We start from the raw sequence: 27,381 nt of genomic DNA on the forward strand, positions 1-27,381 counted from the left end.
ATTTGTTTTCACTGCATCATACATTGATGTCCTCTTTCAGTGTCTATACATGTTGGGCATACTTTTTAGTAATGTTCTCCACTAATTCTGCAATCGCAAATATTTATTCCTATTAAACTCGCAGTAACCGAGTATTCTAATAAGTATAACTATGATTGATCAGAAATAGTCAACACCCCCAAAGATTTAAAAGATTTTTCAATTTTAAGTTTTATTCAAAGGACAAGATTTTTGGATGACTTCTTTATTAGATGAGTCATGCGTACTATCAACACAGAAAATGCATCATGTAGTATTTGTGTGTAACCACAATTTTTGAAAGATATTCATCATATATATATATATATATATATATACATATATATATATGTAGTGTTGTAATGATGGGAAAGACAAAGGAGAGAGGAGATTATTTGATCACATCCTAACACCCTCTGGTATAGGAAGGTCTTCAAAAAATGTGAAATTGAAGAAAGTCTATTTGGAGTATTACGAAGAAGTCTAGATGCCATGAAAAAAAATACCCATGACCCAAATGACTGAGAACCTCTGTAGACATTATGAGGATGTTTAAAACCTTTATAGAACAGCTGCAAACCTACCTGACTACGGAGGAAACCCAAAAAATACTTTTAGGTCCCCTAACAACTTCTGGACATATACAGGACTAAATGATTACGGCTGATACAATTGGTTTAGTGGCAACTATAAGACTTGCACTGACCAAGCAAGAGCTTTGTAGTTTGGCTCCAAAATGCACCCCACTTTTCACCACAAAGTTTGGGGAGATAGATCTACGGACCAACGAAACCAAACTACAACTGTTTGGTCAAATGAACCAGAGGTATATCTGGTGTGCAAAAGGCCAGGTTGATGACCAGAATAATACCATAGCCATTGTCAAGCATAGAGGGGGGTAATTGATGATCTGGATTCCCAGAGATGCCACACCTTTTTTAAGAGCCACATTATGCCTTCCTCTGACAAATAAAACGTTGGATTTTTCAAGACAATGATACAAAGAATACCTCAGAGTCAACCATATATGACCATGAAAAAGATCCTGGAATGGCCTTCTCAGTCACCAGATTTAAATCTGAGTGAAAATCTTTTCTGGGATTTAAAGTAGGCAGTTGCAGCACAAAGCCATCAAACATCACTGCGCTAAAGGCTTTGCACGTGAGGAATGGGCAAAGATTCCAATCTAGAGGTGTAAGAAGCTTGTCAGCACATACTGAAAAAGTTTGTCAGAAGCTTTGAAAGTTAAACAATGTTCCATAAAGTACTGAAGCTGGGGGTTGAATAATACTGCACATGCATAGACAGGTATTTTAAAAGAGAAACACTTTTCATTTGAATTTCAAAGTTAAGCCAACTTCTGTTGTCAAATGTTCAAACGTGTTTTATGTATTTAATTATTTTTAATTTCAATTTAATTTTTAATTCTTTGTCATTATCTTTCATCTACATTATTATGATTTCTTTTGATGTGAGGGGATTGATTATGTCTGATAGATACTGTAAAGGACCTAGATTAAAATTTTTCAGATACACTCTTGTACATCTTGATTTGGGATTTTTTTTTTAACTGAATGTTATATTGGTGTTAAGAGATTATTAAGATTATAAGATTAGGAGGAGACCTCCTGATATTGTCTGTAATCTTCTCTATCTAGGGAAGTAGGTATATGGTCAACTTCTTATATCAGGCTAGCTTTAGTCAAGCAACCTTGGTGGATCCTCACAAAAAAAAAAAAAAGGTCTCTTGAAGATTGTTACAACCAAAGTATCAGAAGTATCAGTGACAATAAGCCTGGACCCTGCCACCTTAGAACTTACCCTCTCCCAAAAACAACCTTAACCTAAAAATAAGCGCCAAAGTGAAGTTAAAAGTACTTGAAGAAGTTGCCATTATTTGGGCATTGTATTGATGTAAAGTCAAGTTTTGTTGGTCAAACTCCATTTCCCACAAATATTTTTTATTGCCCACCTCGGGACATTTTTTTTAAGCAAGAACATCCAATCTATCACTTCTAACACATTATTAAAGATAATGAAACTCTGGTATGAGACATTTGGGACATCGTGATGTTGGTATGTTTTATGACTAAATATGCAGCACTACCTAAGGCTTTACTAATATGAAGACGTAAACCATGACCATAACAACTGAGCCTGATAACAGCTCATTTTTTTCATACCACTTACATCTTCAACTTTTTCTTTTATTGAACATTGACAAAGAGACTGAGACTGAGAGACTGAACATCCTTTCTCTGTATAATCCACAAAGATCACATTCGATACCTTAGCATCTAGTTGTGATGAAAGCATTGTCCTGATTTGTTTTAATAAAATACGTCAAACACAGACAAAATGTGGCTCAGAAGACCCCATTAAGAAGACAATCATTGGAGCCAGTTTTCTCTTGCTCGGACGCAGATCACTTGAGCCCTCTCAGGAGCCAGGCCCGGGGAAGGGGCACAGTGGCGAGCGCCTAGTGCCCGGGCCTTCCCCCATTGGGCTCACATTGGGGTTCAACCTGGTGAATGAGAGGGTAGCTTCCCTCCGCCTTCAGGTGGGGGGAAGGGTTCCTACTGTTGTTTGTTACTATGCACCCAACAACAGTTCAGTTTATCCACCCTGCTACAGGTCCCTAGAGAGGCTGCTGGAGAGCGCTCCTACTGGGGAGTCCCTCGTTCCACTGGGAGACTTTAACACTCACGTGGGCAACTACAGTAGGACTTGGAAGGGCGTGATTGGTAGGAATGGCCCCTCCAATCTGAACCCGAGCAGTGTTTTGTTATTGGACTTCTGTGCTCGTCACAGATTGTCCATAACAAACACCATGTGCAAGAATAAAGGTGTCCATATGTGCACAACAAACCTTAGGCCACAGTTCTTTGATCAACCTTGAGGTTGTATCATCAGACTTGCAGCCGCATGTCCTGGACACTCGGGTGAAGAGAGGGGCAGAGCTGTCAACTGATCACCACCTGATGGTGAGCTGGCTCCAATGGTGAGGGAGGATACCAGTCAGACCTGGCAGAACCAAATTTAGCATGAGTGTCTGCTGGGCACGTCTAGCAGAGTTGCCTGTCAGAAGGAGATTCAACTCCCACCTCCGGCAGCGCTACAACCACGTCCTGAGGGAGGCAGGGGACATTGAGTCAGAATGGGCCACGTTCCATACTTCCACAGTTAAGGCCGCAGACCGGAGCTGTCGTCGCATGTCGGGGCAGCAACCCTGAAACCCGCTAGTGGACTCCAGCTGTGAGGGATGCCTTCGAACTGAAGGAGTCCTATTGAGCTTTTCAGGCCTGTGGGGCTCCGGAGGTAGCTGACAGGTAGAGGCCAAGCAGCATGAGGCTTTGGTGGTTGCAGAGGTAGAAACTCAGGCGTGGGAGGAGTTCAGGTGAAGGACTTCCAGTGGGCAACGAGGAGATTCTGGTCCACCATCCAGCAGCTCAGGAGGGGGAAGCAGTGCTCCGTCAACACTGCATAGAGAGGGAGCGGGTCGCTGCTGACCTCAACTCGAGATGTTGTAGATCTGTGTCAGGAATACTTCAGAGACCTCCTCAACCCCAGTGAAATGCCTTCCAATGAGGAAGCTGAGCCAGGGGAACAGACACACCTATTTCCAGGGCTGCAGTTGCTGAAGCAGTCAAAAAAGTTCTTCTGTAGCAGGGCCCCAGGGGTGGATGAGGTCCGTACTGGGTTCCTCAAGGCTCTGGATCCTGTAGGGCTGTCCTGGCTGACATATCTCTGCCGCAATGCGTGGATGTTGGGGACAGTGCTGCTGGACTGGCAGCCAGGGTGTTCTACAGGGGGGATCACACTCCTCAGCCTCCCTGGTAAGGTCTATTCAGCAATGCTGGAGAAGAAACTCTGCCGGGTCGTTGAACCTCGGATCCAGGAGGAGCAGTGTGGTTTTTGTTCTGGTCAGGAGTTTGCCCAAGAAGTCTACATGTATTTTGTGGACCTGGAGAAGGCATTCAAATGTGTTCCATGGGCAATCCTGTAGGGGGTACTGATTCTGTCCATAACCCTTATGGGAAGATATTTAGTTGGATCTGGTTTGGTGGCTGCATGATTGAGCCTGATGTGGTTCTGTTGGCTTCATCAGACCATGATCTCCAGCACTCACTGGAACGGTTCGCAGCCGAGTGTGAAGCAGCCGTGATGAGGATCAGCACCTCCAAATCCAAGACCAGTGTGCTCAAACGGAAATTGGTGGAATACCCACTCCAGGTCGGGGAAGAGGTCCTGCACCACATGGAGAAGTTCAAGTATCTCAGGGTCTCGTTCTCGAGTGAGGGGAGGATGGAGCGGGAGATCGTCAGGCGGATCGGTGCGGCGTCTGCAGCGATGCTGACTCTGTACTGGTCTGTCGTGGTGAAGAGGGAGCTGAGCCAAAAGGGGAAGCTCTCAATTTACTGGTCAATCCATATTCCAACCCTCACCAACGGTCAGGACGGTTAGTGACCAAAAGAAAGAGATTGCGGATACAAGCGACCAAAATGAGTTTCCTTCTCATGGTGGCTGGACGCTCCCTTAGAGATAGGGAAAAGTTCGGTTATGCGGGGGGAGCTCGGATTCTCGGATTAGAACCGCTGCTCTAATCCACATTGAGAGGAGTCAGATGAGGTGGCTCGGGCATCTGATCAGGATGCCTCCTGGACATCTTCTGAGGGAGGTATTCTGGGCATGTCCATCTGGGAGGAGACTCCGCGAAAGACTCAGCACACGCTGCAGGGACTATGTCTCCAGGCTGGCCTGGGAACGCCTTTGGGTCCCACCAGGGAAGCTGGACCATGTTGCAGGGGAGAGGGAGGTCCGGGGGAAGATGGATGGATGTCAAAAACTCAATAGTAAATACAAGCAATGGTATGAAAATGTGTTTTCAAAGGATTTGAACATGTATTTTTAGATCTTTTCAAGGATTCTGGTATTTTCATTCAGACAAAAAACAAGCAGTCACAGAAATTCATGTAAAATATGTTATGTAAAGGCATAAATAACCAATTTTGTTTTAAAGACAAGGAAAAACATGTTTTTCATATTCTGAGACATATATAAGGTTTACCCCCAACCCCCGGCCAACCGCCAGTGAAATTCCCCTTAAGTGATGTGATCTATGCTCAATGGCCTTGTTGATAGCAGATGGAGTGTTTTCATTGCTTTTACCGGCTGTATTGATTAATTATGAAGGCCGCAACATTTTTTCTTGAATCCATTATTCTTCTGTAAGCTAATTAAGTAACATTGTGGCACCAAAAGCGGTAAAGCCAAGTCGTGACGCAAGCATCATTCTTCTGGTTTTTGCATTCAAGCAGTCAACCTGCTGTTCCCTGTCCTGAATGACAATATGTCACATAAACTAGAAACACATCTTTTAAATAAGAAGTGTAAAATAAATGTTCTGGATCTAAATGGGATGCATATTTATTGATTACATAGTGATGGAAAGGCACTTTCTTTTTTATTCAGAGACCGATTTCTCCACTTCAGCACCACTCAAAACTATATTTTTTGTCCAAACTGTATTCTCAAAGATCTTACTGGGTGGAATGTTCATATATCATTTATTGCCTGATTTATAGAACATTTTATTCTCAAAGCCATGGCTATTGACACTATTTCTCTCTGAAAATAGAACAGAAATTCCCTATTCAGTCTAACATAACAACGGAGAATGAGACTTTTTGAACCCAACAGCTGAGTCCACTTTATACTGATGGTGCAAATTTGTATATTTTGGTTTTGATAATACCCTAATTTTGTTTTGTTATTGATTTTTTGTTTTTTTTTGTGAAATAATCATCTTGATGCAAGTAATAACCATACATGTCACTGAGCTCATTAATTCACTTTCTTTTTATCCCCTATAGGATTATCACTACCCAAGAGTGTTTGTTGTTTCACACTTGGGCTATATATCATGATATCTTCAATTTTCTTTAAGTGCCAATATAAAAGCCTCTGATAGATAAATCACCCTTGTGACATCAGTCTCGCAGCTTTTACAGGGCACTCAACTATATTACTAAGATTACTTTTCACTTGGAACAACGGTATTTAAGAAAATGTGCTGTGTAAATATTAAATAGAAAAAACATGTCCTCACAAAGTATTTTCCATTTTAGAAACAAAATATTAATTTGAATGAAAAAAAAACAAAAAGAATACCTGATACAGTACACCACTGGACAGTCTTGAACTAAAAACCAAGAAAAAGAATCCAGCTTATTTTTTAATCTGTTTAACCACATCATTTACATTGGTAGAGGTCTATTTGTTTGATTATATTCTAGAACTTGTTTGACTTTTACCTGATGGAGAATGTTTGTGTTTCTAGACTGTCCAAAAAAATGTTATTCTTACTAAAATAATATATTTGAAATTTTAGCTTTGTGCAAGTCATATGTCAATGATGGAATGATTAATGTTACAGTTTGACTTTATTTTCTTTCAGAATAAGTTATTAGCATCTTTATTACGATTATTATTTCCATTATTATTTTTATCATTAACAATACATGTCAAATACTGTATTTCGTAGTATTTATGAAAATGTCCAAAAATGACACTCATATAAGCAATTTCAGGCTTGATTATATAGGAGCAAAATTATTTACACCCACAAGTGATTAAAGCTAAAAACATGAATACCATCAGTCCACCAATAGTCTAATATACAAATACATATACAAGCAGAAATTAATGTATTTTTATCCTGACCACCCCAATTATTTCGAAAGTATAAAAATATAAAAACACAGTCTCACTCTGACAGACTAATCATATTTAATGAAAATAATTTTTCAATTCAGAAAGGATGTAAAGAAACATTTAAAAGAATTTCATAACAAAACACACACCAGAGCCCTTGAAATCCCCATTATTTCACATTCCTCACATCTGTGATGTCTGCACATTCACTACAGTGCTGTTTGGCAGCCAGTTCAATGTTAAGCATCTTCTCCAGATGCAATTTGCATCTAATCACTGCCCAATAAAAAGCCGCATCTCCTTTAGGTCCCCTAAAATGTTTTTGTAAAATCATAGGTCTGTGGATGTGGGACGCTGATGTAAACATTAACACAAACAACGTCACATGAGACACATCAAAACCATGAGCACTACCGATATGCTGTACACATTTCCTCTTCTCCGTTTCCGTTTTATATATTTCTATTGAAGTATCATATGAAGAGTTACCTTACCACACCTTTAAAAAAGTTATGACATTATGAGTGGTAGCTGCGAACCCCTTTTTGCTTGAGATTAATTGCCTTAATTGCGTTAACACTCCACAGCGGCTTCTGCAGAAGGGGAACTAGTGTCACCAGCTGTGTAATCCATCTTCATAGCAGCAGCCCCTTTTTCTGCAGGAGACCAGCACAGGGAGGGGGACGTCTTATCTACTCCAGACAACCCTATAGGGATGCGGTTTAGATGACATCAGCTGGAACAAAGCCGCTGAGAGTGCAAAGCAGAGCAGGGCTTGCTTATGAGTGTGTAAGTGGGCCGTGTCCTGATAGCGGCCCCTGAAAAATATAAATAAATTAATAAGTAAATAGACAAATAAATAGCATGCCATTTCAATATGTCAATATGAGCAGGATGAGTCAGGCTTGTTCAACTCTTCAAAGTAGACACACTGGATCAATTGTGTTGATGTCATACCCAACCCAGTGTTTCTAACACCAGAAGTATTTATCTGTAACGCTGCTTTGGCAGCCATGAAAATATTTGTGCTGGATGTTTTAATCCATTGAAGACGGTGTTTACCCCTGAGGGAGGCATTAAGATACTCTGGGTGTGCCTGAGATACCCCTCCCACGCACACACGCACACACACATGCACATTTTTTATATATTTATTTATGTGTAATTTTTTATTTATTTTTACAACTAAACAGGTTATTATATTTTCGTTTTGTAATATTTCATGTAGTCCATACACCTTTACTCCTTGAATTATACCTTAAATATAGTCATGAAGGTCCCAGATTGACTATCGGTTTGAGATTTTACAAAACAATGCAAACGCTTTACGCTAATTTTCCTTCATTGTACCTTGTTCTTACTAAGACGCACCGTATATCATAGAAGGGGGATTTGGTTTAGGGAATAAATGTGGACACTGCTTGTGGTTGGAGTCTAGAGCAACAGAATTTTTTCCTTTGTTTGTAATATAATTGCAAAGCAGAGACAGCACTCAAAAAACAATGTGCACATTGCAAACTGCAGTGTTGTAAAAATCCCCATTTGTGCACAAATAAAGACGAGGCAATATGTTAAAAATTCTTAATGATTTAGTTTATTTTTTCAAAAGTCCAAGATTCATTTTGTTATCTGTCTGGTTTCATTATTATGTTTTTCATTTATTATGCTTGGACAATTATTGTAGTGTTTATTTTTGTCACATGAATATTACTGCTCATTTGATTCTGCAATTTTTCTTGAATAGTTCCACTCAATATCTCTTCTCTTCCTTTTGACTTCTCCTTCCAGGGGTTCCACAGTGAACCAACTGCCTCCATGTAGCTCCACTTTCACTAAAATCTAAATGTGAAAATTTAAAATGTCATTTTAACTGCTGCCCCATCTGTCTTCAGCTCTCACATATTCAAGATGATATTTCTCAATTGGATTTCAGTTACTGAAACACACATTTGGTTGAAATTTATTAAAGTCACATTCACAGATCTTATTTCACAAACCCGGCTATTTCACCAGTCATCTTACAAATACAAAAACTGCAATCATAGTCACAAACCAATCTATCTTTATTTATAAAAAGTTATATCATTCTATATAGGTGTGAAAAAGGCAGATAAATCAATCGACACCTCAATAATACAGCACTCTTAATGACCTCAAGTTTTTTTCATTTAACATTAATTAACATATGTAAGTGTGTGTGTGTGTGTATTGCTATATTAAGCCACTGGAATCAGTTTATAAATGTTTTCAGAAGGAGCAACAAATCAAAACAATTTCATGAATTCAATTTCAACAAAATCCTGTTCCCATTAGATAATTTAAGTTCCACACATTAGTTTGAACTTGCTACATTTACTGAATATAAAGGCAGTGGTAATGCTTACACAAATTAACCATAAGTGATGGTGAGAATCTGGACAAAGGTAGCATAAAATATTGATTTTGCTATCATTAGCTACTTGGCAAACATTTCTTTTCTACAAGCCACCAAGGATCAGTCAAAACCTGAGGTGTCATGAATCTCTCAGCAGGGGAAATCACTAATGCAAGATTATTCACTGACTCACGTTACACCTCCAGCAGTTTTGCAGTCCTCTACTAGGTTTGAATATACATAAAAGTGGTGCACGTCATCAGAGATGTGGGTGTACGGTTGAAATGACTCATTTTGAGAGGACATGCGAGGATACCGGCATGTGACCTGGATGTTGATCAGTCTATTAGCGTGAAGTGAGTGCTACGCCCAATAATGTAAAATTGGCCAGATTTTGTCATGACCTGATGCTACAGCCTCCCCCCCCTGCATAGTATGCATGCGTTTTACATTGGCAGAGCAAATAAGCATGACTGTCACGTAAATGAAGAGATGTCTCGCAGAACGATCTCCATTTATTGGCCCATCTGCTCTGCCAGACACACTACAGGATGAATCAGTGTCAGGAGAAATGCATAACAGCAGAAGAGCACAGCAGCAAATTTACTTACTGCATATCTTGCTGTCTATCCACCGTAGATTTGTTCTTTAAGGGGATTTTAATTAGATGCTCATCAAAAGTTTCAGGTCTTAATTTCATTAAGATCTAATGACAAAAGGTGAATTAATAAATGTATGGTTAGGAGCACTGCTGCATATCTGCCTTGTAATTCTTATGGTGTTGACATTGTTTATCATATTTAAATGTCATGTAAATGCCTTTTTTTTTTTTACTTATCCAAACCTGAATTTACACATTTTAAGTCTAATTGAAAATCGGTTTTGTGAAACGCAGTTCCAGATTTCTACACAGGCAAGCAGTCAACTTTGAGAAAATATATCTACCCTGGAGGAATTATTTTATTACTTTGCCTTAAAGGAAAGGTTTGCAACATAGAACGGAAGCTGAGGCCACAGGACTTTTGCCTGCCTCTCACCTTAGTTATGGCCACATCGCACAACACCCCATACCTTCGTCTGAGAAAGAGAGCAAACAGCGGATTAGTGATTTGCTGATCCTGCCAGCTGTCAACAACTATTCATAGGTGCCTGCTAGCAAACACATCTGTGTTTGAGTCAATGTTTTATTTATCCAAACATGTCTCAGAATTGGAGCTGCTCAGGAGGCAGAGGTAATCTCATTGGTCAGTTTAAATATTAGTGGACATGACTAAAATCCTTCAAAAATATGTATTTTGTAGGTAAACTACTAGCTTGACATTCAAGTTAAATGTTTTTATTCTTATTTACTGATCCTTTTGGTCACTCAATCAACATTTGGGTAGACCTTAACATGTATAGGAATAGAACAGTATTTCATAGGAACAGCTCACCACCTAAATTATCAGTATAAACATAACATGAGTATCGTTCAAATTAAAATAGCTTTTATTATTACATCAAACAGAACATTCATCTAAAAGAAATGAAACATTCCTATAATTGCCACACTTCTGCCTCTGCTTCAAATACTTAATTCAGTCATTAAAATACATGGGTTTTTTTTTCTAAAACATGGCTATTCCGTAAAGAACTGATTTAATGAGCTAACAAAAAATAGGTGTGAAAATTCAAGTACTCATGACACTTGAAATAGTTTTGTCCAAGAACTATTTTTCTCACATTACTGCCTTTCTTGCGATCCAGACTAGAAAATCTCGTCCACGCATGTGCGGCCTCGGAGGAAATGATGGCTTATATCTGCGATTACACCAAAAATAGCAGTAATGTTATGCAGGCTTCCCCCGGGATAAACAAATCATGTCCGCTGCCGGTGCGTCGCGTGATGCGTACAGCTATCAGGTTAGTAAATCCCCTCAGCCTCATCTGTCCCTCCGCCCTGGCTTTTGGAGCAAAGGAGGCAGAGATGTCCCTGATGATCCAGCCTACAAATGTTTACTGCTCATATGTCACTTCATTTTTTGTGACAGTTAATGGGTGTCGGCCTTATCAAAAGTGAAGCGAACTGAAACTGACATCCCTAATTGAGAGCGGTGAAATTACCGACCCCCCTCCTTCCAGATGTGATCTTGATTTAACTCTTTCACTATAATGAAGCTGATTTGAAAAAGCAGCTACTGTAGGGAAATTTAGTTTAACTTTGCCGACTAGCCACACCTTTACAATGTTACTTATATTTAAATAGTGCCTTTGAAAGTCTGTTACTAACATCTGCCAGAATTTTTTTATTAAGAAATGATCAGTACCTTTGAACTCTTCCACTGTCTCTGAAATGTATAATTTCAAAAGATTTAGCCAAATAATGCTGCAAATCTCTAGCTACAAATATGGAATGAAAGGTTGGAAAAAAAAGTTAATGAATAAATAATGAATAAATGAAAGAGCAACTCTTGGTATTGATTCATGTGAATTTTGTCTTCTCTCCACCCTCCCCCTTTCCATTTTTACAGCAATTTTTGAATTTTTACAAAAATAGTTGCCATTTATGTTAGTGTAGGTAAGCCAAACTATTATAAAAAGTATTGTATATACCAAGAATACTTGTTTTTGTTTTCATTTTTCTCCGCCCCATTCTCCTTCTTTGAATGGAATACAAATGCTGAAGCAAGTTAGGTGCTATCTATTTTGACCACATTCAATAGTTCTTGTACAAGTTTTTGTCCTGAATTTTAGAACTAAGAATAGTTATGGATGATGACTAGAAGGATGATCTAGGTGACTGGCAACCTTTGCATCGACAATCTGCTTTTTGGTCAAGATATAGCAATTTATGGCCAAGTTTGCTTGAAATATTGAACACTCTGTGATGGCACACACACACAGACACACAAAGACAACCGGGACTATTAGTCCAGGGACGGCAAAAGGTTATTGGTAAGCAGCATAGGCTTTAACCTGGCAGTTCTCAGTAAATTGAAGGTTCCACTTTGCTGATGGTGGTTTTTATTTTTTATTTTTTTCGTGATTTCTTTCATCATATTAATTGTACCTATATTATCTCAAACAGTTTGTTTAAAGTTATGGATCATCTCTTTGAAACAGAGCCAGCTAATGGTTGGGTCCATTGAAAATATACATTTCTTTAAGGCATCTAAATTACGTTTAACATTTGATTTTATTAGTTTTAACTTTGGTCTTTTATGATTCAGTTGCCAAAGAGAAGTGTTAAGGACATTTCCCATGAGAGCAACGTCTTGCCATGAAGATGTTTTTGCTGTTTTTTGCTGTGCCCGCCCAGGTGCACTGCACTTCCGAAGCTAAATGAATCTTGAAAACTACCCATGAAATTGGAGGATGCACATTAATGAGTCATATTAGTGACTTCTCATGTCTCAAGATCATGATAATACTGTATTTGCAATATGGTAGTCAGCAGTGATTTTTGTTTCTGAATTTGTCTGAAAAAGCTCATCTGAACACTGGGTTTGTTTTTCTAAAAATGGGGATCCTGTCTGCTCTGGTCATACTTGTAGTTCAAAGTAAAACATTTTTGTTGTTTTTTTTCTGAATTATGCTCAATAGTATTGTTTGTGATAATGTGAATTTCTAATAACTTTAAACTGCAGCCTATATAATAGTTTTGTTTTAATTTTGTTTTGTTTGTTTTTGGTGGTGAGGCGTGACAAAACTTAACTGATAATTCAGCACCTATTCAATAGTAAACGCTCCGAATATCTTAATTTGGACCACATAAAAAAAGAGCACAACTGTTTTTCTTCCAGCGTCAAATGTTGTTTATTACATACATATTAACTTTGTTCACGTTCACTCGCTGTTCCTCTGAACCAAACCAGAACTGATATTTTGTACATTTGCAACAAGCATATAAAAGAAAAATAACTTTAGTAGAAAAAGAGGGAGGCAAAGATGAGATTTTAAACTGGAGAGCATAAAAAAATAAGGAAATCTATATTTGTAATACGGAATGATGAAGTGCCTTTTTTTAATTCAGTTGTAATATGAGATGAGAAACTTTTATGCCAGATAGCATGGTTCCAGATTATTTTCCGCAAATGTTCAATAATCTATCTTTATTATCTGTGAAATACTCTGTTTTTTTTCTTATTAAAGAAGTTAAATGCCGCATAGAATCTGATGCTGACCAACTCAACTCAAATAAATCTCAAGCCACAGATAAAGTGACTTCTTGCTATGTTTTCCGAGATTAGGTTAGAAGCCGTCTGCATCCGCTGCAGTGCTCCCCAGGATTATTTTTATCTTAAAGAGTGTAGCTGATATCATTTTTCAAAGTGAGAATCCGCCAGCACAGCATGAGTAATCCATCTTGGTTCCTCTGACAATTTCCTGTGGAACATGTGTGTGCTCTTTATTCCTGAAGGGACACCTCGGTTCACGAGGAGAGATGAATATCTCTGCGAGGGAGTCAAGCAGGAGAGCAGTTTGTGATTAAAAGAATCTTCTGGAAGTACATCCACAAACCCCAGTGTGGCCCGGACTGATAAACTGTCTTTCCTCGACGCAATTACTGACACAATCACATCATGTTTCACTGGCAGGAATTAGGACATTCTCAAACAGCATGCTTCATTAACACACCTTTCTATTTGAAAATGCACTCTTTAACACAACATTTATTCTCTGACGGTTCATTTGCGCTGAGCTTCGTATTCATTGGTTGACAGCCTTTTACAGTTATTACATCAGTCATTTCTTTAAGCTATTACGTATTAGCAGTTTTGCTTGGGATGTCAAATGATCCCACGCAGGGAAGGACCAGCATGTTTTGTGTTAACTGATCTTAACACAGTTAGATTTTGATGTCTGAGGCTCCAGGCTTAAGCAAACAACTCATAGAATTAATATTTAAATGGCCTTAAGTACAACCCTGATCCTAAAAGTAAACACCTACAAGTAGTTGTCTGGGGTCCAAAATCATATGTCATGCCATAAGGCTAGTACATTTTACGAGTTGTATAGAATAAATTAAGATAGATAAGAAGAAGAAGAAAAGATACAATTGGAATCATGGAAAAAAAAAATGCAGTGTCAAGGACATAAAAAGAGGACATAATTAATCTGAATATTGTTAAGAACATTGTTTATCATTTTTGCATTGTTTATCTTCTATGTCTTTCAAAAACATTGATGCCAGGAAAATTTCATTGGCTTATGTTAATACATGGTCTAATTTAAACTAGGTGATAAAGATCTATCCCTTATAGTACAAAAATGAGTGAATACCAACAGCAAAGTGACAAAAAATTAACAATAATTTGGGAAAAATCATAGGTCAATCATCTCAAGCTGTGCTTGTAATTTACTCCAGTTACAATATAATGAAGAGTATTCAAGTAGGAAGCAACCCTCATCCAGCGTGCCTTGACTTTTTGGAGAGTTGGACAATCATAGGTTTAGTGTCACTCATTGTGCTATAAGACTCTGCAACACCGGCCACAAAGGCATGTTTTGTTATTGGAGAGGCATGAATGACACCTTCAAAAGATTAAAGATAAGCATTTCCTACACCACTGATGATAATCATCTGCAACACTTTCTCACAGTGTCATTTATCGAGTTTTCTGATAACTTGTAATAGCAGTAAATTAGGCTCATTCTTTAGTATGATCATGCTGCTTCTGAACTCATTTGTATGTTTGAAGCACATCATCTCGCTTCCTTCACTACATTTTCCATCATCGACTGTAATCGAGCATGCATGTGCTCTAACACTATAAAAACAATATTATCTAACTGATATCGAAACACAGATTCCTTTTTTTTTAATTTATGTACGCTACCTGTCTATATTCTATGTTATATTTTAAAATTCATTAGAAAGGTCCATAAATCCCCTTGAAAAAGGTTAAGAAATAATCTGAGTTTTAAAGAAATTAATTAGCTGTTATATGCCCTGGAAGACATTGCCAATCTCAAAATGTTTTATAAGAAGGTTACTTCACAGCATAGAGCACATGTAAGAGAAAACCAGAGCCTGTATATTCTTTGGGATTAAGCAGTGATTTCTTTCTTGACCCTCCATCTTCATTGCTTCTAATCTCTACACTTGTGATCCAGACATCTCAAAGGGTCTGGCTTTAAGTCTCAGACAGCATGTTAATTATTACTCTTGCATTTCCATCAGCTAAGAAACCCTGCTGAAGTCAGGTCCACTGAGTCTATATCTGCACTGGGAATGATTTACATTCATGTGTGTGTGTTTGTTTCCTCTTGCATCAATGATTGTGATTCCCTCCTCTCTTGCTTTAGCACTGAATAGCTGAGCTCCTTAATGGGTGTGTGACATGTTGCCACACAATCATGCAGGGGGTCTCAGTTTCTTTCATGAAGATTATTCGATCATTTGTACTATTTTTGAACCGAGCTATTTCCTGCCATCTGACAAAAAGCATCAGTACACTGTTGGTTGCTGATACAATTTTAAATCACCTTTGACCATTCTTATTTTCCTTCATTATAAAGTATTGAGTGTTTAAAAATGTTTTTACATTTACAGCATGTTTCAGAACAAACATTAACACATGGCACTTCATGGCAAGGTAACAGTCATCTTACGTATTTTAAGGCCTCAATCAGAAAATAATCAATGTGAAGGTCATATGGGACTAAATAGTATAAATGATACTACCTTATTTTACAAAACCAAAACAGCAAATATTTATCAGACGAGCGTGACATAAAAATAACAAAAAAGTAATGTCTTATTGGTATGACTGTGGTAAAAAAGTGTTTTTTTTTTTGGGTTTTGTTGTTGTTTTTAGAAAAAGTAAATTTAATTAAAAATCAGATCAGCCATATTTACATTGAAACAACAGATTCTGGCTGGACAGGGTTAGTCTTCAGCTTGAGGTATTCATAAATTGACAACTTTTCCTATACAATCTTGTTTATGTACTCCTAATTATTTTTCCAAAAAGTCGGGCTTGGCATTTACAATTAGTCACTAAACTGTCTGCCTTCATAGGACCATGTGCTCTTTCTACACTGCTAATGACCCATGTGACAAGTGGAGAGTGATTGGTACATGTCTGACGACAGCAAAAATCAATATCAATTATACCTGCATTGGGGAATTGTCCGGACCAAATGCTCAGCAATCACTTCTTCACAAGGGTCAATCAATTGCATAGCTGACCGATAAAATAAAATAAAAAAAAAAACAACAACGAAAAACAATCAAGCATAGACCAGGGTTGTCATTTCTTTTGACCTTTAACCTTGAGGCTGCCAACTTCTCAAACAGCCAGAATTCCTTCAGTCATGATGCTGCATAAAGCTTACAGATGAGATGCGGCGCTGCATCGGGGCTCACCAGGCTGTAGCGTCCTGGGTGTGCACCACACAGCTGGGCTTGATTTATGCCGCTGACAAAGCCGTTTCTCTCCAGCAAAGCACACAATGGGGAACCTTTGGAGAGACAGCCTTTCAATTTATCTCAAGCAGCTCCTCCCCCCAATACAATTCAGGGTTTTTAAAGCAGTCAAGAGCATAGATCAACACCTGAAGTCTGGTCCCGCCCTTTGTCTGGGGCTCAGAGGATAGGGTGACCTCGCCTCCCTCTCAGCCTCCAGCGACGTTTGAAACAGTAACGTTTTGATACAATTATGATTAGAAACATCAGCGGCAGGGAGGTCGCCGGTTGTCAGTGGGGGTCGAAATAGCAACACAAATGCACATCACCTTATCTTTGAGGTTATCATGGCCAGCAAACAGCGTGACACACTCGCAGTCCCTGCAGTATTTTTTTCACACTTGCATTTTTTTTTTTTCTTTTTATCCTACTTAGCTAACTGCTGTTTGGAAGTGATGCCATTGGTGTTGAGCAAGCTGTGTGTGCACCAAGGCAATCATCTTTGTAAAGAGAAGGCCTTGGCTGAGACTAATTATTCGACAAAATCACCAAAGCTTGTGGCAATCTTCCTTCCTGTGGTCTCATGGCTGAGTGATTCCACTGATAGAATCTTAACCCCTATTTTCACAAGCCAAGTTTATTTACCCTGCTAATTATGAAGAGACGAGACCCCCATCCCGCAGACATGCTGCCAATCAGCTCTGGCATCTCAGGTTCACTAAGTATTCATGAACGATCTGGTTATGAACTCTAAACTCAGAGGCCGATCTGTTAATATTCATATTGTTTGCATGTTGAATTTGTATGAGCAAACTACTCATCTCCAACTCCATTAGCAAGCATGCTCATGTAAAAAAAACAAAAAAACTGCTTCTTCACTACTCTAGCGGTAACCGTTAGAAACCAACTCTGCATCACATACCCCCGCTAAGTTCAAAGCCTGCTATCGATGCGCCATTTCTTTTTTTTTTTTTCTTGCCGCTCATTATTTGGATTGTCACCGTTTCCTCACACAATGTTGAATCTATCAAGCAGATCAAAGTCAGAAATATGTCTGAAAAAGCATCAAATCCGGGGTTTCAAATGCCTTTTTGATTGTGAGGGAGCTTACAAAAAGCCATGCCAGCATCTCAAAGAGAATGTAAGGAAATAACAAAAACAGGCTTTTTACTTTGGAGCTGGTTCTTTCCTGCGATTTCCACTTCACAGTCCTGGCTGTTCTGTGACTGATGTTATTTGCCTCTTTCATCTTGTCACAGAGCAGGGGTAGGGGGTCAGCACTGCACAGACACTGTCCTCGGAGGCTTGATCCCAGCCAAAATACACACCTGTGTTTTTCAGTAGCGCGCAAGTGCATGTGCCCATGTCACCGCAGTCAAAATAATCACCTCCTTTTGGGAGATTTATTGCCATGTCTATTAAACCTGTGTGAGACGGGGATGAAAGGAGCGGCACTTCATCTCACCTGTAAATTATTGATACCCGCTCTGGCGCCGGCTTTCTCGGGATGGAGTCGGGCAATGCCTTCTTATGTAATAGGCGCAACGCAGAGACAAGGTGTCTGGCCCGTGTCAGAGAGCAGAGAAAGAACTGTTTGGGTCTCAGTTGAATTTTACTGTATTTGACTGCATTGCTCCCCTATTAGCTTAGTGTGCTCTTCTGAACAAAACATCAACAGAAAAGGATGTTTGCCAACAATCTTCATATTTAAAGAGGGAGATGGCTGCAGGACGGCTCCAGAGGATTTAACTCTCGGTAAAAGCCACCGCTCTTGCATCTAGCACCGCTTTGAGAGCGCCGCGGTTATACCGAGGACAGGTGTTCAGTTATATTGAGGTATGGCTGCTGTTTGCTTGAATCAGGTGGAACCTTATTCTACCTCAATTATGTTTCCGTACTTTACTTCATTCTTACTGATAAGGCCAGAAGTTAATTGGCAGCACCGGAAGCTCGAAACATCAGGCTAACATTCATAAAGTGCCAGCATTGCAATGTAATTAATGTATCTTGTTTGTTTTAATTGTGCTTACTATGCTAAGGGTTACGGTCACTCGTTTGGCAGCGGAGCCATTAAAGGGAACATTTTCTTCTACTTTAATGACCTCCAGGTTGGATGCCATTAACTTCTCACACTGGGATATGTCTGTCATGTAACTGATGGTCATTGTTGTTTGCTGTGTATTCAGCACTTTTCTTGCAGCCTGATCCAAACAAAGAAGTGTCCACTAAGCACTACCATGTGGTTTTCGTCGTATATTCTCGCGCATTAAGTGTCTCGGAGCATTCTTATCACAAGCGCCATGTGAAAAAGACTCGATGAAGACAATGAACAGGCGGGAGGAAATGTAACAAGGTGTCACAGTGTGTCTAACACATTTTACACACACATCCATTTAAATGCATCAATGGTGCAAAGAAGGAAACACCGTGCTCGCATTAACAGGGAAAGCTGCCGCAGTGTTTTCTGTGTTTATGGCTCACTTGGTAGCCATACTCAAAAACATTCCCCCTGCTGTATACTGAAAAGTATTAAGTTGATTTTGAAAGTGTGAATTCTATTGAATAATTGGTTCAAATTGAGTAACGATAAAGTGGCAACATTCTATCGAAGATGAAGTACATGTCATCAAAAATGCAAATCCTAAAGAAAAAATGCAAAAATCACACACACATACACACACACACACACAAGCACAAACACATAAAATAATGTTTCAAAGCTAATTACATTGGACATAACAAAAAAAAATGAAATGTGTCTTGCTCAATTCGCTGTATTTGTTTCTTATATTGAGAATTATTCTAAAAAAGTCATAAATAAAATACCAGATATACCACGTTTATTAAGATATGATCTGTTCGTCAATTAACATTTTATTTATAACTAACTAACTAACACTCAAACTATTATCCTACATATAAGTGATGGAACACTCCTATGTTTTTGTCCATGTTAATTGTTTGCTAAAGCCCGCCGTAATCTTGAACGTGCGAACCCTCACCTGCCATCTGCTGGCTTCGCTTTGACTCCTTTGACTCTTTTAACAGAGCAATTTACCAGTCACACATCATTTTCCCCTCTCAAGATCAAGCCATTTCATATTTACAGTTTGCACATTCAGCAGCGCATCTCAGATCATTAAAATTCGGCATGCTTTGATGACTGGACCCACCCCTGATTTTCCACACTACATTGCTTTCCAGCTTTCCTTGTTATTTAGTAAATGTCAAGTTTTGTTAAAGCTTTTTGACCTTTGTGAAGTTCTCGTGCCATTGTATCTAAAGGGCGTTATGCTACTGATGTCCCAGATTTTCTCAAATCATGTGCTGAATTAATTACCATGAAAATATGATCCTTTTTTTACTCTCAAAGTTCATTTGTAAACAACCAAAATAAAATTAGTCAAATAATTTAAATACTAAATCACTACTTCATTATTTTTCTTAAGAAGTAATGTACTTCAAAATTAGAATTATCTTTTCACAATTGCACTTCATTCACCGAGGAAAATAATTTACAATGCCGTTTATCGCATTACTTTTCTATTGCTCGCCAGTTCTGCATGACCCAAATAAAAAGACACGTTTTTTTGTAATACTGTCATTTAAGTCAAATAATACGAAGACTGGATCATCAAATGTGAAGAAATAATGTAGGCCTATTCAATTTTGTATTAATATCTAAACTGGACAGTTGTGTTGATTAAATGCTTTTTTTGTCTGTTATTGTTTATTCAGCACTACTATTGAATGTTTTGAACAGAAAACATTAATGGATGACTGAAATGAAAAAAATAATATTAAAATATGTTTTTTGCACTGGCAGCACTTACAATTTGGCCTAATATTTAGATAAGAGGAAAGGAAAAAAGTCTGTCGGTTACATAACTGGTAATACAATTGATGATATGATAGTATGACTGTGTACTAACCATGATATAAGTTGACAAATTCACTGATCCAGTAACATGGTCCACCAATGTTACTGGATGTTACTTAACAATTAAAATCTTTTATTAATGTATTCATTTATTTTATTTATCTTGTTTTATTTTTTGTTCTAAACTGCTGTGTTTTTTCAATCACAGGATTTCCATTCTGGACAATGGGAGCCTTCGCATATGGAACGCAACCAAGTCTGACGCCGGCCTTTATACCTGTTCGGCCAGAAACCAGTTTGGTGTGGCCAGCAGCACTGGGAGCGTCATTGTTAAAGGTAATTCATAGCCCTCCTTTTATTTCCCCACTATTCTCTTCACACTGCTGTCTGCAGAGACCCAGTCTGGACACATTTTCCAAATCCCTCTTACTCTGACAACAAGTCTAGTCCCTTCATATTTCATTCTACTCCCTAAACTAACCTTAAGTATTGGATTTCATGAATAAAAATGACAGATCTAGCAAAGAAGGGACACCATTGTTTGAAGCCTTTGACCACCTTGCCCTCTTTTTCTTTTGGTAAGTTACAGAGAGCGGGCCCTTTCTCTTTACACCGCCATGACGGCAGACGCTTTGGTTGCCATATCTTTTTCAGGCATTTTGGGAATATTCCACTCACTTCCTCAGTGGCTGCAGTGTAGTTAGTGTATTTTCTGTGAGGAAAAGGCTCAATGATGCTAGATTATCTGGACTGGGGATTGCTGTTTTCCTGTGGTGCTATGACTTATTATACTTCATTAAAATTGAATGTGACCTGGGTATTAAGTGCTTTGCATTGAATGACCTTATTCTCTGCACTCAGAGTGACATTTTTCTGTCCTACGTCCTCAGGGGAAAGTGTTCTAACCTCCCGTATCTGCGGGACATATTTGGTGAACTCTAACCTCACTGTGACCCCCTTCTCATTCACGATATTGTGATTTGTTGGTGTCTTAGCCTTCCTTTTTGGCTGTCATACAGATTTATAGAATTACATTTGCTTCAGGGAAAAGTGTCTTGGCCTCATATTTCAAAAGCCTTGCTATTGATTTGCATATACAGTTCAACAGATTATCGGAATCTTCACGTCAGACCTTTTCAACAATCAGAATGCCTCTCCAGCAGTTGTCTCCACACACTGGGGCCTGAATCCTGGGTTTCAGATTGACTCATGACCTTTATCCAACTACCCATGAGAGAACATAATTCCCGCTGAAACCCACTGCATCTTCTTCGCCAGTCCAATCATATTTGTTCATGAAGCCAAACAGACAAAGCGTTTTCATTCGCTCAAATAAATAATCGGTTCTAATTTATGGTGGAAATCTGTGAATTTGTTTGTAAAGTTAACAAAGAAGGCTTATCGAAAGTCAGTTATGGTTTACCTTATTGTTGCTATGGAAACAGGATTTACTGACTTTTCAGGGCTATCAATTAAAGACAAAAAAGATTGATCAATGCAGCTAAAACCACATCCCATAAAGTATTGTTTTTTATTGGATAGAAAATAGAAGTAACTGTGGCCCAGCTATTTTTACGGTTAGTCACAATCAAGACATGTTTCCTTTTTCTCCTGAATTATAAAGGACAGATATGATATATTATGAATGCAAGAAAATTGTTGACGGTATGGAATATGGAGTTAGTGTACATTAGTGTAATATACCTGATCTATCCTAATACCTTTCACTGAGTCCCACTGGCAACACTGCCTTTGTTCAGATTTCACTTAAGTGCATATTGAAATACGAATCCAACAATATAAAAGGCCGGCGTTTTCTTTTTTTTATTTGATTTAACTGAATTAAATTCAATAGTTCACGTCAGATGCTAATCAATACAAAGCACCTCCAAGTGTAATGAAAAACATAATTGCTTCACTCTGCCAAATGCACTTTTCTTGCCACTTGTACATTTACTGTATTTAATACTACTACTAATAATAATAATAGGTGTTATTATTATTGTCATCATCATAATTTTCATATTATTATTATTATTTATGTCATCATCATCATTATACGAGCATGTGTGTTCAGTTGACATCCTCTTGTTCATGTACATGTTCTGTTGTACATAATAATATTAAAGCAGCATTGTGACATATAAAAAATGCCCCTGAAAATGATTCCTTTTCCTTTTCCATCACAATCAATGTTGTTTGGAAAATGTGACGGGGTGATTTACATGCTCTATCTGATTTAAGATCGGAAACGTGAGGTGGAATCGTGTTCAGGGAGCAGCCCTTATGGGACATGACAGTAGTTTATTCAAATTGACTTTTGTGATATGAATGCTGAAAAATACCTGTCAGAAATCATCCACTGTGTCCTGTTGTGAATAAACCAGCTCGTAAACAGTGAAGGGGCGGAGTAGTCACAACAGATGAGCCTTGTTAATGTCCCGATTATTCCGACACTGGGGGAATATTAGCAGATTAATTGCACTTGATTATAGATATGCTCACTGAATTTTGAGTATGCTAGAAATGAGTGGTTATAATTATGGTTGCTCCGGATCATTACAGATGGTCAGTGAACTTATAACTTCAGAGATTACACAGCATTCAAATATTTCTGCCAATTGAGAGCCTATTCAATTGTGGTGCATTATTTTCCTCTAAACTAATTACAGTGTTTTTTTGTGTTTCTGTTATATATAAAGCATTTGACTCCTATTGGTACATGACACCAGTCTGTGGTTTGACTAATGGGACTCTTCATAATCCTAAACAAGCCATTATCTTTCACAAAATTAATGTGAAGGCTGAAATTACCTGTAGCCTATCCCCCCTGGTTTGGACATTTCTTTCTTGCATCGAGACATATGTCTGTAAATTGAAGTCAGAGACCAGAGCTGGAATAAAAGCATATCATCTCTGTTTTCTGCATGTCTCTGCTGTTTCGTTCAGTGAAGACAACCTCCTCCCTTACTTAGAAAAGCAAGAAACCAAAATACCAGAGTCATGGAGGAATCCCACCTAAGCAAATTATGCAGAACCACACTCTCTGTTGTTCCAGCAAGTGCGGCATTTTCTTACTCCATTCCCCAAGTTTGAAGCCAACTCGAGATGCTAGACTCAATATTTACTTCATTTTCAAGCTTTACATGTTGACTTGACCTGTGCATATGTAAGGTGTTATGGACACTAGATCATTACCAAGTATAAATTTAGTTGCTTTGAAATCAGACCTGGATACATATCTGGAATCAAGGTGTTAGTTAAGCACTGAATGGGGAAAAAATAATTTTCTGTAAGTCTTGATACAAATACACGAGAAACAATTAAATACAGAATTATCCTTAATCGCCCATCTCAAATAATTTGTCCAGTAATTCAAGTCCACTTGGAACAACAAGAACATTTTGACAAGAATTCATCATAGCCTGGATGACTGAGAACCTCTACAGACAATTAGACACACAGAAACAAACTCTGAGTTAACCAAACAACAAATACACCCATTAATATATAACCTAGCAGTTTAAAACCCTTCCTCTAGAACGACTTTAAGTCTCACAGTGTTTTTGCTGAGGAATGCTATCAAAATAAACAGCGGAACACTGAAGGTCAAAACTAATCAAATAACAACAAAAAACAAAGTAACCATTTCAAATAGCAGCCGACCCTTCTCAGGACCTGGCAAATAAAAAAAATACACTTTTAATTGCATTTGAACACCATAAGAAATTTAGAGATCCAGAAAGATGTCCAAGCGTCCATACTAAGGGAGCTACATATCAAAAGCAAATTCTTAAGTTTTAAAATGACTTTCAATTACTCAGCATGTGGTATGTGGGCAATTGATGTGAAGAACCCATGAAGGCAGAGAGAGAACATGCAAACACCAGCTTAGAATGGGATTCAGTGCATCACATTACTTGTCGTCCTACTATATACACCACATTACAAGTTTCTTTACCTGTCCACCTTCCAATAATTGAAAATGAACCATGAGGCACAGGATTTGTTCCCAGCTCAATGTAAAAAAGAAAAACAAGGGTTTTATCCCACCTGACTCATTTAAAGCAGCAGTATCACCTCAAAGATTGGTTTCTTTGGGCATATGAGAACAAAGCAATTACACTTGGAAGTTGAAAAAACAAGTGGAGTGATATCAGCAAGCCAACCACTGGATCCCTAGAGGTGTTAGTTCTGCAGAAACAACTATAGAAATTCAGGAAAGTGAAATTAGGGACTTTGTAATGGCATGAATTCACACCCACACGGCGTACCAAAATATGATTATTTTGAGCTGAGCACTGCTTCACACCACAAAGTGCTTTATACAATGTAACTTCCATTAAAAAAAATACAGCTCATATTTTATTATGTATTACAACGCACTACAAACATTCACACCAGAATTTATTATATGGTATATATCAAAATGCAGAGAAAATGAAAGAAATCTCTGAGGTAAAGATTTGAAGGAAAGAATGGCTTGGTAATTTTGGTCACAGCAGTTTTATCCAAGACACAATTCATTTTAAATTAAACAGCATATGCTCGACACCATGACAGATGTGGTGCAAAATTATATGACGTTAATATAGCCTCTGTTTGTGGGAATATAGCTGCTCATTGTTTTTTGTTCCAATGGAACTCCTATATCTTTAACCAAGCTGTTTTCCAGTTAAAGAACATGGTTCAAAAGAAAACTCATATTATTCATGGTGTGGCTCATTCATGCAGCGCCTGCATTTCAGATGATATTTAACATTGTAAATTTGCCTCAAATTAATGTGGAAACAAAAGTAGTAAAGAATCCAAAAATTGAGAAAAATTAGGCTGGCATTACTGTTCTGGTAAAACAGCTGCACCAGTATTATGTGGACAAGACCCATCGGTCCAGTTTCAAGTTGTGAGATGAAAAAAATAAATAAAAATAAATAAAATGAATTCAGTTGCTTCATGTTTAATCCTAGAAGAAGACTTGTGGATCACTAGTTTCACAGCAAACCTCTCATATGAATTGGCCAAATCCATGTTTTTTTCAGTTTCCCATGTGTACTGATGTACCCAAGTTTCAGCCCCTGAAGTTTATCTTTCTTGAAGTCTGTGGGATTCAAATGTTTGGAGGGTTTTTAATGTGGTGATCTATGTATCCTCAAAAATGTGAGTGAAAAAATTTGTACTACAGAGTACTTTTTGTTTCAAAGTGACCTGAGCGATTACGTCTGATGAGCTTTGTCAGAATGCGGTTAACATTTCCCTCAAATATATTGTGTGAACTTGATGTCATATTTTGCTAATCCTTTTAAGAAAACTCTTTTGACCTACCTCTGAAAAACCATTTCCTTCTGAAGTGTGTGTTTGTCTTGAACCGCCCACTGGATCATCTGTGTGAATCTCAATTTGAAGGACTTAGAGGGCTGAGGCTTTGCTCTGGTAAATTTACTTTCAAAATCCCCTTACCGTGTCGTTCTTTGATGCCCCTCTTGATGCATTATTTAAGCTCACATCACTCACCTGGTGTGGAAAACTACCAAAAATATATACCCAAGGTGAAGACACACTTCTACATCATATCCTAGACCATTAAAGCCGGAGGAGGCTCTTCACAGGGATATGGTAGGTGTGTTTGAGCATTATTCATGATGGCTGCTGTGGGAGGACTGTTGAAACGGTCCATGTGAGGCATGTCTCTACACTTAAGAGATGAGCTGGGAGTCATTTGGTAACTGTTAGCTCGCTGTGTGTTCTGGTCACCCATATGTTATTTTTGTAGTTTCACTGAGTGTGACCGCTGCAAGCCAGTCAGTAAGTCATCTGTTTGGCTACATTAGGCATCTGGGGATCCTTCACTTCCCTCATATGAGTCCTGAAGAGCTGACAAATAAATTGGCAGAGAAAGAAGTTGTACCAGATTGAATGAATCAGAGAAATAGAAAACACCTTGATGCTTGTAACCTGGAAGAATATACACAGTAGTCCAAATGCTGTCAGGGACAACATGCTTTACAGGTAAAGGAATCCTTTGGAGACGAGAGATTGGGCGTTTCCAGCCAGCCTCGTAACAGCTGCCATGACACCGCTGCATTACACCCTTGAAATCCATGGGAGGAATTTTGCAATTAGGAGACAGCGGTTGCAGGAAGAGCATCCTCGGAGTCCTTCAGTTTTGTTTGTGTTTACTTGTGTTTGTTTTTTTTTCATTTTATAGAACAATATTTGCTAGTTTTAAGCCAAACCAGTATGATTTTCAATTTTCAACCAAGTAATTAAAATACTTGAAAATTAAAGCTATCATATTCCAACAATGTCATAGGAAAACAAATAGGGATTAGTTTTACTCTCTGAAGACTAGTTAATTAACTTCAACATTTTGTTAAGTATCTGAGGGACTCCATTTAAACATTATTGACTGATATCTGCATTATATAGTCACATTTATTGTTGAACAATGACTGTTATGAAATGATGATTCCGAGAGACCGGTGGTGTTTCTCTTTTGCTGGAAGGAATGAGGGGATTCTACAACTAGAAACATCAAATATTACCAAAAAATAAAGGATAGTTAAATGGAGTCTATACGGCAGGCTGTGCACTGTCAACTATAGTGTTTAAAAAATGACATGTAACAGCTCATTATGGAAAGGGGCATATGCTAAGTTACATTTTCATCAAGTTAACCATAGGGACAGGTTTGCTCCACTTTAGCATCAGTCAGCGAGTTTCCACCCTGTCTGTCTTAGTGCATTAACACACTCCCTCTCTGGTCCCTGATTGACCCTGTTGAACAAGTGGGTTATATCCTATCATTTACAGCTGCTGTAGGTAACAAGGCATTATACAAGATAGATATCAATCAAATTATCCTTAGGAGCTCACCGTGTGGCTGCGTAACCAACCTGGGTCATCCGCATAATCTGTCACAAATGATGACAGAGCAGGGTAATATGGAGACATATTCACTTCATTGTCACAGTGAATCCCCGGAGGCAGCAACAAGTATAAACTGGC

General features: G+C 38.4%; 1 protein-coding gene across 2 annotated transcripts in view; it reads left to right on the top strand.

Annotated features, from left to right (window-relative positions):
* The window catches only part of cntn4 (contactin 4), a 176,299-nt gene that overhangs the window by 131,670 nt on the left and 17,248 nt on the right, over nucleotides 1-27,381 (top strand). For both annotated transcript variants that reach the window (XM_086167710.1, XM_086167712.1), the window contains exon 12: nucleotides 20,585-20,712. In XM_086167710.1, coding sequence (XP_086023836.1) covers nucleotides 20,585-20,712 — 128 coding nt within the window. The remainder of the gene's footprint in view (nucleotides 1-20,584; nucleotides 20,713-27,381) is intronic.

The sequence above is a fragment of the Fistularia commersonii genome, chromosome 21 (genome assembly GCF_037954325.1).
Source record: "Fistularia commersonii isolate RoL2024-O1a breed Wild chromosome 21, RoL_Fcom_v1.0, whole genome shotgun sequence".
Classification (NCBI taxonomy): Eukaryota; Metazoa; Chordata; class Actinopteri; order Syngnathiformes; family Fistulariidae; genus Fistularia; species Fistularia commersonii.